General features: G+C 42.4%; 1 protein-coding gene across 1 annotated transcript in view; it reads right to left on the bottom strand.

The window, feature by feature from the left end:
- Positions 1 to 344: 344 nt before the first annotated feature.
- The window catches only part of PLCZ1 (phospholipase C zeta 1), a 99,551-nt gene continuing 81,922 nt past the window's right edge, over positions 345 to 17,973 (bottom strand). The window contains 6 exon segments of the mRNA XM_030214816.1: positions 345 to 659; positions 2,189 to 2,338; positions 3,183 to 3,315; positions 8,498 to 8,670; positions 15,751 to 15,867; positions 16,759 to 16,912. Coding sequence (XP_030070676.1) covers positions 577 to 659; positions 2,189 to 2,338; positions 3,183 to 3,315; positions 8,498 to 8,670; positions 15,751 to 15,867; positions 16,759 to 16,912 — 810 coding nt within the window. The 3' untranslated portion in view covers positions 345 to 576.

Below are 17,973 nucleotides of genomic sequence, written 5' to 3'. Positions count from 1 at the left end.
TCCATATACTGGGGGACTGTGAGTGAATATCCTTTGGAAGATACCATGATCTCCAGTACACACAATCAAGTCATTTTCATGAAGGGAGCTGTATATATGCTATACAAAATGCAAAGGTAGTGCTCTGTACACAGATCATAAACAATTTAGGGGGGCTGACACTTTTTGTGACAGTTTCTTTGAAGACTATTAGCAGAGGGGGTTGCTGTTGCCCTCCTCAGTCATTTTACCCAACAAAAATGGATAGACAGCTAGAAGCCAGCTATCTGACACGGGTTGGCAAACAACTTCCGACTGGCCACAAGGTTATACTAATGTTTATTGCACTACACTTGTACCATTCACTGCCTTGAGTGAATTCCTTCAAGAAGGCGGTAAATACATCCTAATAAATAAATTAAGAAATGAGATCTCTTCTGGATAAGAAGTATTACACATGTGGAAACCCACTTTAGTAATTAGAAATCTGAACATTTTTTTCTGTTGTTGCTTTATTGAGAAGTACCTTCACTACACAGACTATGTAGCAGCTTAGACTGTGGTGAGGTGGGCACATGAGTCCTTGGTTCTGCAGTACTAGAAATACCAAATATGCAGAAAGATGGCAGCTGGGTCCAGGCTCTGTCCATCTCTGGAAAGCAGAGGCACATGACGGTAACCTGGAAAGACGAACAGACAAAGCACATGACCCTGACGGTAATCTGGAAAGATGATCAGAGAAAGCACATAACCCAACATGATGGAAAGGATAAAGAAAGGGATATAAGAGATGTACAAGTGAAGCTGGAAAAATCGCAGCAACCTCCGGAAGAATTACAATGTGCCAGCACTCAGTTAAAAGGAACTTTTTCATTGGATGGTACAGTCTGATCTGTAAATTATTGGGTCAATATTCAAAAGGACATATGTTTAGTGGCCATCATTAAATGCATAAATGTACAAGCAAACCCTGTTTTACTTGTGTGAATTACCCCATGGGTTATGCATATGCAAACATGTGCAGTGACACAAACTCAGCATAGGGTGGAGTTTGGGCAGAAGGTCTGCGGCTTTACTTAGTGGGGTAATTTTGGAAAGACATGTAGGCGCCTATTTTTCAAAAGAGAGCCTGGGTATTGAATGTCTCTAGAAATGGAAATGATTATCCATTTTATTTTTGGCCAGTTTAAAGGTAACTGGCTACAGCGATATTAAGACTTAGCCGGTTATCATTAAACTGGCCAAAGATATCCCACCTTTTCATGCAGCCAAATATGGCCGCTTAGCCGGCTTTAAAAATCAGCAGCCTGCCGGTTATATGGGGCGATATAACCAGCTATCTGCTAGCCAGTAACCGCAGCTCTTCAGTGGAGGATAGCTGGTTATCCTGCACTAAATATCAGCCGATAGCCAGTTAAGTGCTATTTAACCGGTCACCAGCCGTTCTTGACGGTTAAATACCACTGAATATCAGGGGGTTAATCGTTGTTATTGCCATAAGAAGACTGGAGATGAAACGACAGCCTTAGTGAGGGAGTTATCAATGTGGGCTACTGTTGACACAGGTCAATTTACTGTTAGTAACAGTTAGTGGTACAATAACACGTCTTAACAGTAGCCCACACTGATTACTTCCCTCCTTAATGTGAAGTGCTTCAGTCTCTAGTAACTAAAGCCAATATTGTGATATCATAATGCCTCATTCCTCTAATAACAGCCAACCTCATCAGTGATGTCACAATGGCTCCATTGCCCTATACTTGGCTCAGCTCTGATATTGTGATGTCATAATGGCTCATTCCACCAATAAGAGCCAACCTCATCAGTGATGTCACAATGGCTTGATTGTCCTACACTTGGCTCACTTTCATTACATATAGCAGTCATTTCCATTTCTAAAGACATTTCTTTTTTCATTAATTAAGGAAGGAAGTTATCAATGTGGGCTACCATTAAGACAGGTAATTTTACTGTTAACTCAAGTTTATTATTAACCTGGATTCATTGCATAAAATGGGACCTGTGCAAAAATAACACGAGTTAGTGGTAAAATAACACATCTTAATGGTAGCCCATATTGATAACTTCCCTCTCTTACTAAGGTCCAGAAAACCTATAAAACATGATGTTCATACACCAAGACGATCATATTATATTTCCTTATTTCCTTCCTAACTAAAAGTAATTAGTAATTTTTCAACAGAGTTACCTTTACTCATACTCAACAGAGGGAGAGTGTATTGGCCAAGGAACTCATTGGCGATGACCGATGTCTGATGTTCCACAACAAAGCGTATCAGCGCCAGGTCTGGGACTTGGATGCGAAATGTTACCGTTTCATTCCACTGAGGGTTAAAAGCTGAACATTTGAAAAAAGGTAATATTCTTATAAGACACAGGCGTAGAAAGCACAAGTATTGACTTGTTAATATCCTTTCTATTGTTCCCTGCTAAAGGATTCATTACACCTTTAAAATGAATCTCCAGAGCCTCTTTGAGCTTTCTCAATATCCTGGGAGCTCAGAGATGTTCTGGCAGGTCTTCTTAAAGATAACTTTAACATATCCTTAGAGATGGAAGAGGTTCCACGGGATTGGAGAAGAGCAGATGTGATCCCTTCTTCATAAAAACAGTTACAGAGGCAAAGTGGGAAAGTACAGGCTGGCAAGCCTCACTTCGGTGGATGGAAAAGTAATGGTGGTGCTACTGAAGGAAAGGATAGTGAACCTTCTAGAATCTGATAGATTTCTTTTATTGAGTGACCAGAGAACTGGATCAAGGACACACTAGAAGTAATCTACATGGATTTTAGCAAAGCTTTTGACACAGTTCCTCATAAGAAGCTCATGAATAAACTGAGGAGCTGAAGTTAGGACCCAAAGTGGACTGGAAACTGTTCGACTGATAGATGTCAGATTGGTGGGAAATGGAATCCACTTGGAGGAAAGGAAGGCGAATAACGGGGTGTTTCAGATATTGGTACTGGGACCAATTGAATTCAATAATTTGTGAGACACATTGCCGAAGGGTTAGAAGGAAAAGTTTGCCTTTTTGCAGATGCTACTTCCTCCCATTCCATGCGGCAGTTTGGAAGGTGATGGAGCCAGGGGTTTGTGAGTTGCTACCTGTGATCACTAGACGTGAATGTAAAGTGCTTTAATTATTTTTATAAAGTTGTCCAGTACTTGCTGTCTCTTACTCACCATTGTTCTTTTTAGCTCGTATTTGCTGTTTCGCTTGATCTGCTGGTACACCATGAACTTCCACTATAACCAGGGGGTCAGCCATGTTGGCTGAGGAAAGGCTACTGGATTGTAACTGAAAGCCACTAATAATCTGCAAAAAAGAAAAAAAAACTCAGACATTCTGATTTAATAGTCAAAAAGACTCTTCAGTACAAATACTGGACCCCTCTAGCTTCATGTTTAATAGCCAGAAAGTACAGTAATATCAATCCTGCTTTTGATTATGTTTTTTTAAATTCTGTATGGCCTTGCGTCACCATATTTGTTGTCTCATGTTCAATTATACTTCCCAGATAGGGCTTTGAGATCTTCACAAGATATGAGAGTTGAACTCCCTTCTCGTACAACCTGCGGACTGAAGACTACTTTCAACAGGACAATTGTGGGAAAAGGTTCCGAGATTAGGAACTCTCTACCTCTTAATATCAGGCCTATGTCTAACTATATGAGTTTCCAATGATTGGTCAAAACCTGGTTATTTTATAAATATTTTAAATAGGAATTTTAATTTAATGTGACAATTTTTAACTCAATGTTTTTAAAAAACATTTTATCATTTGTGATCATCTGGGACTCCTGGTTAATCAGGTACTAAAATGCCACGCTTAGAATAGATTAAATTATTTCATTAGAATTAACTCCTCACTCAGGACAACCTAGACAGGCTGATTGAGATCCAGTCCTGCCCTGCTGCTTCTGTGAACCTGCAGTCTGGCTCTGCCTAGAAAAATGGGAACCACAGGACCAAACAAGTAAAGTTAGTGGTAATAAAGAGAGGAGAACTCTTGATAGCTTGTCACAGACATATAAAAAGGTCTGACTTCTAATTTGTGATTTAAAAAGGTGAGCATCCCATGCGGACTGTTCTAAGGCACAGGGAAAATGGGGGGAGGGACGTTGATGTAAGGGTATGAAGATGGAAGACAGGGGGCAGATAAATATCTGGATGGCTCGAGGCCCAGGAATTAACATTCTAGACCTGCACAGCTTTATTATAAGGCAGATGTTAATATTGTGGCTTTCATAGAAATGTGGATCTGAGTCCCATGACTGGGTATAATCTTATCCAGTTATTATCTTTGCAGGAAGGACAGGATAAGAAATAAAAAAAAGAAGGAACAGGACTTTACTCAAAATAATATTAATGTAACATAAATGTAGGGAGTACTACCGGGGGGGGGGGGGGGGGAGGAAGCAGTGCAGGTTATCTTGAAAGATGACAATTTCATCTGCAGTGGAGTAACCTAGAGACCACTCCAATAGACAGAAGAGTAGGACAGTAAACTACTCAAAGACATAAGTAAGTAAGACTATAAAAAACCAGGAGGTAAGAGACTTCAATCTGTCAAAAGTTCATTAGAGCATTCCATTTGCAAATCGAGGAGGTTCAACAGGCTCTTGAGTGTAAAAAAAAGAGCAAATGCCAAGTACAGATACAGTTCTTGTAAATCCACTCAACGCACAGAAGACTTCCACCGATAACGAATCGCCATTATTCGTTATTGGTGGAAGTCTGTGCATCGAGTAGATTTACATGAAGTGTATCAGTAGTTGCCGTTTGCTTTTTTCTACAATCAAGGCCGTTGACGCCTGATGAAGGCATTCTGTTGAAACTTGGCCGAGTTGGGTCATTAAATACTAAACCGCATGTTGTAAATCCATGGTTGTCTTCTCCTTCTCTGGATCACCTCTGCTGCTAATTAGAACACACCAGTCACTAACACTTCCACACCCGTTCTCATCCCATGCACAGGGAAATTCCGAACAATTCAAGAACAAACAGGGAAAATACTGCAAAGCATTGTAACACACTCGTGCAGGAGCCTGTTTCCATGCGTGAAGTGTTAAACACACTTTCAGGAAAGGGCCCCCTATATGCATAACTGGCATTCAAGTGTGTTAAAATGTTAACACGGGTTAGTAAATGAGGCACATGGTAAGTACATGTATAAAGTCAAACACATAACAGAAGAGATCCCAGGCAGGTACTAAAAACCTTAATTTGATAGCTTGGACAGATGTATTTGCAGTGTCAGATTCTACGCTATGGCATGATATCTGTCTCGTTCTTGGGTACTTTTTATTTAATGATCTGTTCTATCCTTTTTTGATGTAAGAAATAACCAGGATTAGTGCTGTGTTGACAGGGAATCGCTACAAAGCCAAATCCTCAGAGGCTTTTCATGCAGTTTTTAATGTAAAATGCATTTACAGAACCTTCTAACAGCAGGTAAAGTACATTGCACTCAATAGACTGAGTGATTTCCAGCACATAAACTATGCCAGAGTCGTCTTGGTCATAAAAGCAATTGAAGGAGATGTTTAGACGTGATCTACTCACTCCAGCATGTAGCTCAATTTCAGTCTGGATAAGTTATTAGAATATTAGGCCACATTATCTGGGATTCAGATATAAAACAGCATCATTTCAGATATCCACTTTCCTGATGGGGTTTCTTCAACTGCTGTTTAGTTCTTCTGGGTTGAAGTTGTTCAGTCCAAAGAGAAATTCACTCAGTATCAAACAGGTCACCCGAATCTGCTATTTTTGTGTTTCTTTCTTTCTTTCTTTGTGATTTTTATTTCAGGGTCTCCTTCAACACCTGATCTTTGGATTTTACTCAGGACATATCCCATCCCTGAATTTCCGCTTTAGAACAAGGAAGGAAGACCATAAGGCCCTCATGACCGATACCTGGACCGTTTCCTTTACTTGGCAGTGTGAGTTTGGACTTTTCAATATCAAATTTTGTGTTGCAGTATGTTATATCCTGAAGACACATGGAGACAAACAGCTGAAAACTTAAAATAATACAGGTGATGCTGAGATGACCATTTTCATGAATTGTTAAGTGGACTCCTTGCAGGTTGTGGTACCTTTTAATACATCAGCATAAGAGGTTTGCAGATATGTTTTCAAAAATAGCTCTTTTCCTTTGATGGCCCTGAATGGTAACAGCCCTAAACAAAGTCACCTGCACATAGAGATGGTAACAGCTCCAAACAGCAGTGGTACGACTGTTTCAGTGTCGGTGATCATGGACAGGCTGGAGCATTTTTACTATGGCATCATTGGCATTACCGCTGGAGCATTTTTACTATGGCATCATTGGCATTACCTCAAAGTTTGGTAGTGGGAAGATGGAAATGGGCAGTGGAAGATTTTGACTGTATTTGGGGAAAGATGTGGAAGACAATGGCGTGAAAAGGATTGTGAGAATATGAAAAAAAAGATTAGGATTAGGAGAAGGTGGTTTGGGTGGCATGAGGGATTTTATATGTGCATATTCTCTGCGCATATTCAGCAGATCGCCAAAACCTGTCATTTCTTTATCTACAATATTAGCAAAATTCACCCCTTCGTTTCTGAATACACTGCCAGAACCCTTATCCACACCCTTTCTCACCTCTCGCTTGGACTATTGCAATTTACTTCTCACTGGTCTTCCGCTCAGCCATCTCTCTCCTCTCCAGTCTGTCCAAAATTCTGCGGCACGACTTATTTTCTGCCAGAATCGATATACTCATACTAGCCCACTCCTCAAGTCACTTCACTGGCTCCCTGTCCCCTTCTGCATCTCAGTTTAAACTTCTCGTACTGACCTTTAAGTGCATCCACTCTGCAGCCCCCCATTACCTCTCCGCTCTCATCTCTCCCTACATTCCTCCCCGTGATCTCCACTCACTGGACAAATCTCTCTTGTCGTCCCCCTTCTCCTCCACTGCTAACTCCAGGCTTCGCTCCTTTTCTCTCACAGCACCTTATGCCTGGAATAGACTTCCTGGACCTATACGTCTAGCTCCATCTCTACCTGTTTTCAAATCTATGCTGAAAACCCACCTTTTCACTGCTGCTTTTTAGCTCCCAGCCACTACTCAATTACCCTCCCCTTGTCCCTTCCTTCCTTCTCACTCATTACTTCCCTCACCTGTAACTGTCTTGTCTGTCTGTATTATTTAGATTGTAAGCTCTTTTGAGCAGGGACTGTCTCTTTGTATCAGGCTGAGAAGGCTAGGGCTTTTCAGCTTGGAGAAGAGACGGCTGAGGGGAGATATGATAGAAGTGTATAAAATAATGAGTGGAATGGATCGGGTGGATGTGAAGCGACTGTTCACGCTATCCAAAAATACTAGGACTAGAGGGCATGAGTTGAAGCTACAGTGTGGTAAATTTAAAACAAATCGGAGAAAATTTTTCTTCACCCAACGTGTAATTAGACTCTGGAATTCATTGCCGGAGAACGTGGTACGGGCGGTTAGCTTGACGGAGTTTAAAAAGGGGTTAGATAGATTCCTAAAGGACAAGTCCATAGACCGCTATTAAATGGACTGGAAAAATTCCTCATTTTTAGGTATAACTTGTCTGGAATGTTTTTACGTTTGGGGAGCGTGCCAGGTGCCCTTGACCTGGATTGGCCACTGTCGGTGACAGGATGCTGGGCTAGATGGACCTTTGGTCTTTCCCAGTATGGCACTACTTATGTACTTATGTACTTATGTGTTCAGCGCTGCGTGCGTCTAGTAGCACTATACAAATGCTAATAATAATAATAATGTACCTAAATTGTATGAATCTGAACTGGGCAGACTGAAAGAAAACGGACGATCACTTGAAGTTTCTTCGCGCCATGCAACTTAAGCTAAGTAACAATTTTTATTCTATCTGGTTGTTGGTAGAAAAATAAGTTGGGAATTAAAGGTTTTGAATTTTTGTCTATCCAGCAACTGTTATTAGGAGGTTTTTCTAGACCAGTGATGACTTGTTTGGCCAATCACACATTTAGAAGGCTATAAACTCCAATATTACGGATTAAGCTCTTAATGAGGTCTTTTCCTTCTAATTTAGCTCTGTATTTCCTTCATATATACCATAAAAATTATTAGCCAGGTAGACTTGGGAGATCCTCTGTTCTGGAAATGAGCTATGGGAAATAGATCTACTCTTTGGGATCAGTTGGGTACTTGAGATCCAGACTGACCAGTGTTAAATACATAAGAACAAAATAAAAGCTGTGTTAAGTCAGACTAATATCCAGTGAGCCCAGCATCCTGCCTCTAAGTGGCTGTTCTAAAATAGCCTCTCAGATGCCTTTTGCATGTTCAATTGACACTCAAGCTTTCTGAAATGGCCTAAGTTGCCAAGAAGAAGAGACATTTTTTGTCTAAAAAGCTCAGATCTAAGTACTTTTTTGGATAATTTTTATATTGGGTGTCAAACCCTGTCTACTAGAGCAATGCACCCTGTAAAGCAAGTCATGCGTTCTGTAGCTCACCCGCATTGACAGTGTAACTGGGGCGAAGGAATGTCTTGGGCTATTGGGTTCGAAGTTTGACTTCGAACTTCTCAAGAACTCTGGCTTCAGAAGATAACCACAGCCACCATTGTCCTGAAATTTTCCATTTTGCAGGTCCATAGGTAGTCCTGGAGTCTGAAAATTCAAAGCAACTGCAAGAGAAAGAAAATTTGTTCACATTTCTGATGAAGTAGAATCACATGCCGTAAGGGTAACCGGCTATCCTCACAGTGGTGCATGAATGAACTCCAGCAACTGGGAGCTAACATTTACATTTATGTCCCTTCCCCAAATCACTTGTGACCCCTGCCCCATTCCCCAACTGTTAGTAGGAACTGTAGCTAGTGATGCAGCAGACCAAGTGTTTGTCTGACATGGTCTTCCTGCCATAAGGACCTCACCCCCACCCTATGCAGGTCGCAGCTTAGATCAGCTGCGAATCCTCCAGGGACAGGAAAATACCTAGTGAACTTGTCTGTAACTCGACGTGACCTACTACTGAAAAAAGCATAAGCTGAATCCCTTTTCCCCCCTTTCCCCAATATACAACTTATCCTTTCTCTGGGAGGTATCTTCATTATTTGGTAATATAGACAGAAAATTGTAATTCATGATTCATTTTAGTTCCACCCAGTTATTCATGGAAAAAGTGCAGAGACAGGAGGAAGAACACCCATCTAAAATTCTGAAAAGACCTCAAGACTCACCTCTTCCAGAAAGCCTACCCAGCAGACCCGAACTAATTCATGAACAATGCATCACATTTTTCGATGTAAGAAATGAACAATACCCCTTCCACATAATCCTATTACTTCAAACTGTACGAATTTTACCACTGCAGTTATAATTAAGTGTACTTCTACCCTTATCCTACTCTGTATTGCTCACTAGAAGCTGTAGTCCCATCCCCGGAGACATCAGCCTCATTGGGATTACTTTTCTCTATATGCTACTATATATTCGTCCCAGAGTTGTATTCTCTTTTCCGGAACCTTATCAGCTTCCTTGCACCTACTGTTACTGTATTTTCCACTCTGTATATATTCCCGGAGTTGGTACTCTCCTCTCCGGAACCTGTAAGCCACATTGAGCCTACTGCTATGCGGGAAAATGTGGGCTACAAATGTAATAAATAAATAAAGCGGGAGAGGAGTGAATTTCGATTAATGCAGAAATATAATTTAAGGGAGCTGACCACAGCAGTGGCGTAGCCAAGGTTGGGCCTGGGTGGGCCCAGGTCCACCAACTTTGGGCTCAGGCCCACCCAGTAGCAGCACACCTATGATGTGGCTGGCAGGGATTCCCAAGCCCCACCAGCTGTCCCTCCTGCGTACCTTGTAAACAGCAGATCTTTGCCTGCAGCGAGCAGCAACTGATACATACTGCTCGCACCGGCCCCACAGCCTTCTCTCTCTGATGTATTCCCACCTGTGTGGAAACAGGAAGTTGCATCAGGGAAGGCTGTGGGGGGGCCAACATGAGCAGTGTGTATTAGTTGTTTCTCGCTGCCAGTGAAAATCTTCTATTTAAAAGGCATGCGGGGGAGGGGGGATGTTTGAGAGACCATATGGCATGCAAGCGAGACAGAGACCAAATCACTTGTGGGACAAGGCAGAATTCTTCTGCCCACCCATCTTGGGCCCAGGCCCACCCAAAATTGGGTGTCTGGCTACGCCCCTGCACCACAGTAATCACAGATATAGAGGTCTGGACACTGTGGTAATGGAGAAAAGCACAAGAAATAAAGTGTAAGTGTTGAGGGGTTGTTCTGTGCTATGTGTGGAGAAAGAGAAGATCCTCAGGTACCAACAAGTGCAATCAGAGACCAAGAAATGCTAGCGGAAACTGTCCCAGTTGTGTCTGGTGCCAGCGGCCTGAATAAAAAAATTTCCCACATGTTACCTGAATATATGACATTTTTCAAATTCCACAAGGAGGCTGCTTTCATTGGAACAATCAAACGCAAAGAAGAAGATTAGCAGCAAATCTAACAGACTGAAATTATGTGCCTCATCCCCTGTCCGTCCCTGTCAGAGCAGATTAATTAATGTGGACTGATCGTCTGAACTCCATGACCCCTGCGATAACTGACGGGTGAGACAGACTGCCATCTTGAGTGAGTGAGCAGGATGTAATAGTGATATGAAAGGTTGGTCACAGGTCCAGTTGCTAAATAGCTTATTAACTAAAGGGGTATAAAATAGTGTGATGTGGGTTAACGGCAGGGCTTTTTTTTGAGGGGTACTCGGGGGTACTGAGTACCGGCACCTTTTCCGTTGTCTTCTAAAATTGACCCCTGGAACCCAAGTTTTAATGATAGAATTGATGTTTAGAACCTGAGCTCTGTCTTGTCGTAGATTCTGTGACTGGTTGCAGGGGGCCTGGCTATTATGGGGTGGGACCCTCAGTAATCACCCCACTCCTGAAGGGTGGCCTAGCATTTGAATACCTCTGATGCAGCACTCTCCAACTGAGGTGGAACTGAGGCAAACCAGAAGTTATCCAGGCACTGCCAATATTCAGTGTCAGTCTTTGGGTAAGTAGGAATGGAGATATAGTAGTCCTAACAGTTATCCAGGTAACAATATTTTTAATTATTTATAGCTTTTGCTATTTCACCATTCTGATCATATAAATTCTGGTGGCTGTGGAATCCCGAAAATTCAGTGCCAGTAGCCAGCTTATTCCAGCAGTGAAGATCAGGAACCAATTCGTCTTGTGGCGGTCAGCGTTCAGGACACAGCTTCCACTAGCAAAGAAAGGAAGCTGCAACCCAAGCTCCCCTGAGCCAGCATCATGAAAAGACCCCACCTGATACTAACGCTGCTGGAATAAACGTTACACATTTCTTTTGATGTCTTGAGGTGAGGACGCAACTTCCCATGCAATTATTTAAGTCCCTTTCAGGAAAGGAAGAAAACAGCAGTGAACAAGGGAGAGAAAGGGTAGGGGGGAGAAGAACTCAGATTCATCTGAGTGTCATCCCTGCTCCAGATCAAATTAATTTTGCATTGTATCCTCTTTGTTAATTTATTGGAGCTTTAAACCTCAAGTGAGTCCCTCTGCTCAACTGATGCTCAGTTCTCCAACTGGGTCAGTAGCTGCTTCAGTAACCAGTCCAGGAGCTGCAGGCGATGGTAATAATCATAGACATATTTCTCTAATTCTTGATATACCTCATAGACTGACTCACAGGTCAATGTGGTTTACATAAATTAATACTAAGCATCTGAGTGCCCTTATTGGATGAAGCATGCGGGACCTGTCTCCATCCACTGATCAGCGGGCACAACCCACAAGTTCTGGACTGGTATGGTGAGGATACTAAGGAAATGGGTGCAAACTGTGTGAGTGAAATTTCAATAACACATGTAGATTTGAAAATACAATCCATTAGTGTTACTTACCTCCCCCAATCTAAACATGCTCCTGGGAGCACCTCTTCATGGTCTGGCTAGCGTACACTGCATATACTTTTAGCCATATTGAGAAATGGCAGTTTTCAGACAATTCACATGGGTAAAATGCTTTTTGCATGTGACAATTGCCCCCTCTGTATTTTATAATAAAATTCAATTTGATTTTGAATTCATGTATTTATTTTATATTCACTTTCTTGGCATATCGTAATAAAACTACATAACACTATCAGGAGAAATTAATAATAAAAATGTATTAATTAATAAACTACATCTATCCTGCGCACATTGAACCAAGGAAAAACAGAGAATGATAAAATGGAAAATGAAAGCAAGAAGTCAAGAGCTGTTGCTCATGATTAATTTAATCTCTACAGATGATTTTTCTTAATTTTATATCAGATTGTTATATAGTTCATAGGCAAGAGTAACAGAAGACAAAGTTTATTTTTTATGTCACTTCTGACTTATCCTCTCCAAGTTCTTTAGCAAGCTACAAATTTATTGCTCACTGGTCTTGTGCTGCTACAGGAAATAATAATCCTAGAGACGCCAACAGCACAGCAATATCCCTCCTTAACGGGGCACTTTCATGCTCTAACCACTGTCTACAACTTCCTGTTTGGGTTTGGCACGTACTATAGGGAAACAGACTTGGCCATATGTGCTTTCCAGCTAGGACCGAAAGCAGGAAGCCGCTATAATAATTCAAGCCAGCCCAAATGTTATTTCTGGGAAAAAGCCATGAATATGCTCATTTCGTGTCCCCATCAAGGCAAATCGTTTCAACATTCACATCAAAAGATGATATGTGAGGAACAGGTTTTTTTAAACCCAGAAGTAATACTTACCAGATTTCAACAGGTAAGTGTTCAGCCACTGCGGTCAATGTCCTTTTCAAACACTGACTGACCGTGGCAAATTAATAAAATACCTATTTTCAGCAGCACTATCTGGATTGTGAAGAGTCCTGAATACATGTATGCAGTGAGCAACATCTGAGCTATTTGCATATTGACGACAGCCAGTGAACTTTTCAGATAAAGGTTAGGACAGCTTTTGGGCTGTCTTCAGGTTATTTGGATCATTGTCCTGGTAGTGGCCTGATTTTCACCACTCTGGATAACCCGGTTCTCTGCTCATGCTCTGTCCAAGGCATTCTGTGTCACACGTCTGGAGGGTGAGCCCTTGAACCGTCGCTGATTTCCCAACCCAGAGGTCAGGAGAATCCCGACAGACAGCAGACGAGTCACTCTGGAGTCTAGCGGATGCTGGAACTGAAACACCGGAACTAGATCAGGACACAGAAGCTGCAGACAGGATAACGGAACCAGAGGAGAGAACAGCTGGACCGAAGACTGGACGTTGGAACTGGAAACAGGATACTGGACCCAGAGGTGAGAACTGCAGAAGTGAACACTGGACGCTGGAACTGAAGACAGGATACTGGAACCAGAGGCAGGAATTGCGGAGCTAAGGACTGGGCGGGGTGGGGAGCTGGAGATAAAGCAGGACCAGCAGCTGGAGGTAGGGCAGAGCTGGAAGCTGAAGCCAAAGCAGGCTGGGACCAGGAGCCAGAGATAGAGCAGAGGTGGAAGCAGTAGTCAAGGCACACTTGAAGCTGCACACGAGACGGAGAGGAAAGGCCAGGCAGGGCACAAGAACAGCTGCTGCAAAGGTGCCAAAAGAAGGGTCAAGACTTCTAAAGTAGGCCATGGCATCTGACATCAACAGAGGGTGTTCCTCTGCCCCTCCCCATAGCTAGGCCAAAAGGTGCATCCATCACACACGCCCTAGGAGACCAGCAGCAAGTAAGAAAGAAGCGTCTCTAGCAGCGGGACACCAAGCGCTGCCCTGATGACGTCCCTCCGATGATTGTGGAGCCACCCCGACTCCTCACTGAGGTCCACAGGTGGGTCAGGAGCAGGTCTCAACCCAGGGTCGCGACACTTTGGAAAGATTTTCAGCAGCATTATCTGTGTAGAGCCATGAAAATCCAGAGAGAGCACCAGTTGACAAAAATGTCCAGAAAACCCCTGCTTTTGAGTATCAGGGCCTGTGTTTTTTAGGGGGTTCAAAACTGAGTATGAGGGTGATCAGCTACCAGAAGCAGTACCACCTCTCACTTCATTTCCATATATTTAAGATTAAACAAACCCCAAAAGACTATTTTTTCTTTTCTTTACAAAAAGCAGGATCCAGTTTGCTTTCCGATCCTTTCTCATCTGCAATGTACCTTGGTAATTTGCAGCATGGATCTGACGATCAGATTGAACACGTACTTCGGGAAGGCTGCGTTTCTGAACTAAAATCTCATCTTGTTGGGGGACAGTTGTCAGACGAAGGCCTTAATCTGCCGACTGTTTAAGAGAGTGGATTTCCACTGCAGTAGCTGACCATGAGAAAGTGTTTGAAATAATGAATGCATATGTGTGTGTGTTGTGTGTGTGTGTGTGTGTGTGTGTGTGTCTGCAGAGAAACAGTTTAATGTGTGTGGGTGTGAGATTTTCCTGTGTGTGCTTCTGTATACAGAGAGAGAGAGAGAGGCGAGTACAGAAAGAGCTTCATGGTATCTCTTCTAAAACAGTCTCATACGGACAAATAAAAGTAAAGGACATCTTGCCTTCCAGCTAAAATCAGTTGATGACATTCATAGCCATGCCTTCAGATATTTTTTCTTAAAGATCCGATGGCAAGTGTTTACCAACCACTTTGCTCTCATTTTTAACAATGAAATTTATTGCCAAAGAATGGAAAGCAGAGCTGACAAGAAAGCCCTCAACTGTCTTTTTTAGCAGTCACAGGTTAAGGGAGAGGAGGAAGAGGAACCAACTGTCTGAACTTTGCCCCCTGCCCCCATACACTATCCTCTGCATCCTGCCACATGCCCACGGCACCCTGCCCTTCTGTCTCTTGCAGCCCCAGCTATCCACGTTTCTAGATAATCTATGTCTCTCTGCGATGGACTTGCTCTCAAATTGAGAGTTGGACTGATCAATAAAGGCTCAGAAAGGAACTTTTCTCTTACTTTTGGTTTAGCTTAATTTTCAAAGAATTTAAGATCCTCAATTGTCACAGCTGAAAACTGACTACCACATAAAAAGTGGGAAGGGCCAGGGGAGGGATTAATTTGGCAGAAATAAGTTAGACGCTCAATGCTAATTTTCAGTGCTAGATACTCAGTTTAATCAGTTATATTGGTATCTGATTAATCCTCTGTCTCCACCTTGCCAAGTCAAAAGGTCCCCCCTATGGGCCGGCAACAGCCCTCACTTCCATCTGACTGAATGCAAAATTAAGTGTGGGGCCAATATCTACCCCTCCCCCATTCACCTAAATCAAACATAACCAGTGGCGCCTACTACACCCTCCCACTCAATCAATTTTAAAATAACTTGCAGGCTGGCAGCACCCCATTCCCTATCCTCTACCTGCCCTGACTGAAAAATAGTCCACAGCACACAGAGCCACAAGGATACCCTCCCCCTACTCCCCACAAGTTTCTCAAGCGTAGATAGGAAGAGGACACAAGCTTATCACTCCCAACCTGACAGCGATGACCTAAGCATCCTGACCCTCTGCCTGTATTTATTTGTTGCATTTGTATCCCACATTTTCCCACCTATTTGCAGGCTCAATGTGGCTTACATTATGCCTTAATGGCGATCGCCATTTCCGGAATGAGAAAGACAAAGTGGTATTGCGTTAAAGTTCGTAAGTGACAGAGTAGATTAAGCAGTCAAGTATAGAGAGTTCATTTCCGGAATGAGAAATAAAGTGGTATATAAAGCCTGTCATTTGCGACATACATACCCATTTGACATCCCACATTCCAGAACTCTTGAGGATTGTAATTGGAAGAAGTCGTCCTAGTTCCTTTAGGATAAATTCTTGTAATGAATCTCACAGTGTGGCCAAGAAAATCCTGAGCTAGAGAAAGGAAAACCAGATCATATTAACAAAAGAGAAATCACAGATCCGGAAGGCTTCCAGCTGAAATCCCGGATGCTTCTCCGATTTGAGAATACCTGCCTATCCCCCACCCCAATTCTCTTAACCACAGGACCTGCCCTTGGCTATGGTCCATGTAACAAAGCTTTATCTGAAAGCCTCCACCTAAGGGTACTAAATCCAGCCCCTTGGTGACGCCCTGCTTGATGACCTGCAACTTAGATCTTTCATTCAGCCACTTGGCCAACCCACAAGTGCAGTTCTTTGGCACATGAGTATAACTGAAATATTTCAAAGTTACCCCTGGCTAGTAAAAGTGTGAATACACACTCTCTTCTGAATTCTCTTCCCCCGTATTTGTTAGACCTTTATATTCCCTTGATACTGTTTTTCCCCCTCCCAATTCCCCACTGTTATACTCTGTTGTTCTATCCCATATGACATCCTGAATTTACTCTGTCTTCCCATAACTTTTCACAATGTAACCCATAATCTTACTGCAACTGATTGTATTTCCATCACTCATAATGTATTGTAAGCCACACTGAGCCCGCAAATAGGTGGGAAAATGTGGGATACAAATGCAAATAAATAAATAAATAAATAAATAAATATTTAAAAGTAAAAGAAACATTCTGGGAATTCAGTGCTCTTGTTTCATGATGATTTATGTGCTTTCGCTGCTTGCACCTTGCTAAAAAAAAATCCAGCACATCTCTGCACAGCCTCTACAATTCATCAAGTACTAGCGGAAAACACTTTCTAATAAATAGTTTCATAAATGAAATCCAAAATGTTGAAATTGATTTTCTACCTTCTGAGGAGCTTCAGTGCACTGCTGTGAAATGAGAGTGAAGAAGGGGGAAATACCTGACTGTCTCGCAAACTTTTGAGCACGAGTCTCCCCAATCGAGTTATTCTCGTAAGCCTTCTGATTCTGCTTTGAATGTTCAAAGCTTTTAAATTTCTCCGCTTTTGTGTAGATAACAAGCTTCGAGAGCTCAAGGGCCACCTTTACCTTGACCTGCAAACAGAAAAAAGTTCTGAGCACCAGGAGGAACTCAACCATGCCTCAACCATGCCAGGCACTGCAGGAGACAATGGACAGTACCAACACTGTTCTCGCTTTCCAAAAATACTAGGACTAGGGGGCATGCGATGAAACTACAGTGTAGTAAATTTAAAACAAACAGGAGAAAATATTTCTTCATCCAACGCATAATTAAACTCTGGAATTTGCCAGAGAACGTGGTGAAGGTGGTTAGCTTGGCAGAGTTTAAAAAGGGGTTAGACGGTTTCCTAAAGGACAAGTCCATAAACCACTACTAAATGGACTTGGGAAAAATCCACAATTCCAGGAATAACATGTATAGAATGTTTGTACGTTTGGGAAGCTCGCCAGGTGCCCTTGGCCTGGATTGGCCACTGTCGTGGACAGGATGCTGGGCTCGATGGACCCTTGGTCTTTTCCCAGTATGGCATTACTTATGTACTTATGTACTAACACTGCTAATGGGACCTTTTACTAAACCACGTTAAGCATTTAGCATATAGTAAACTGCTTAGTAATTGCAAAAGCAGAGCCGCGTTAAGAGTTTCACAATAATTTAGCAGTTACCAAGCAGTAAATGGCATGTTAAGTGCTTTTTGTGTCCGGGGGTGTGGTCAGAGAGTGGCCGTGGAAGTATTACCCCCCCCCCCCCCCTCCTGTTTACTAAGTTGCGCTAGCAGCTGCCGTGAGGTTAGGCAGCAGCTCAATCTTCGAAAAGGTCTTTTTCAAGACCAAAATCCAACCTACAAGAGACTTTATTCTGTGTGTTTTGTCCACTAACGTTTTGAGACAAAGCATCCAGACTCCTGAGGAAGGCACTTGTAGAGTCTTCTTTCAATAAAACCATACTTTATACATTGGACGCCTTGGGTCTGCTTCTTGAAGTTATAGAATTGCCATGCAAGTGGCCCAAAAGTCATGCATGAGGGGAATTTTTTGCAATCTCAAGGAGTGCCCTTATCGCTACTTGTATGTTAAAATTGCTTTGACTAAATGTTGAATATTGAGTGAAGTTCATAATTCTTATGGTAGGT

Source organism: Microcaecilia unicolor, chromosome 9 (assembly GCF_901765095.1).
Source record: "Microcaecilia unicolor chromosome 9, aMicUni1.1, whole genome shotgun sequence".
Classification (NCBI taxonomy): domain Eukaryota; kingdom Metazoa; phylum Chordata; class Amphibia; order Gymnophiona; family Siphonopidae; genus Microcaecilia; species Microcaecilia unicolor.
The sequence above is the reverse complement of the archived record's forward strand: the minus strand, read 5'-3'. Positions and strand labels throughout refer to the sequence as shown.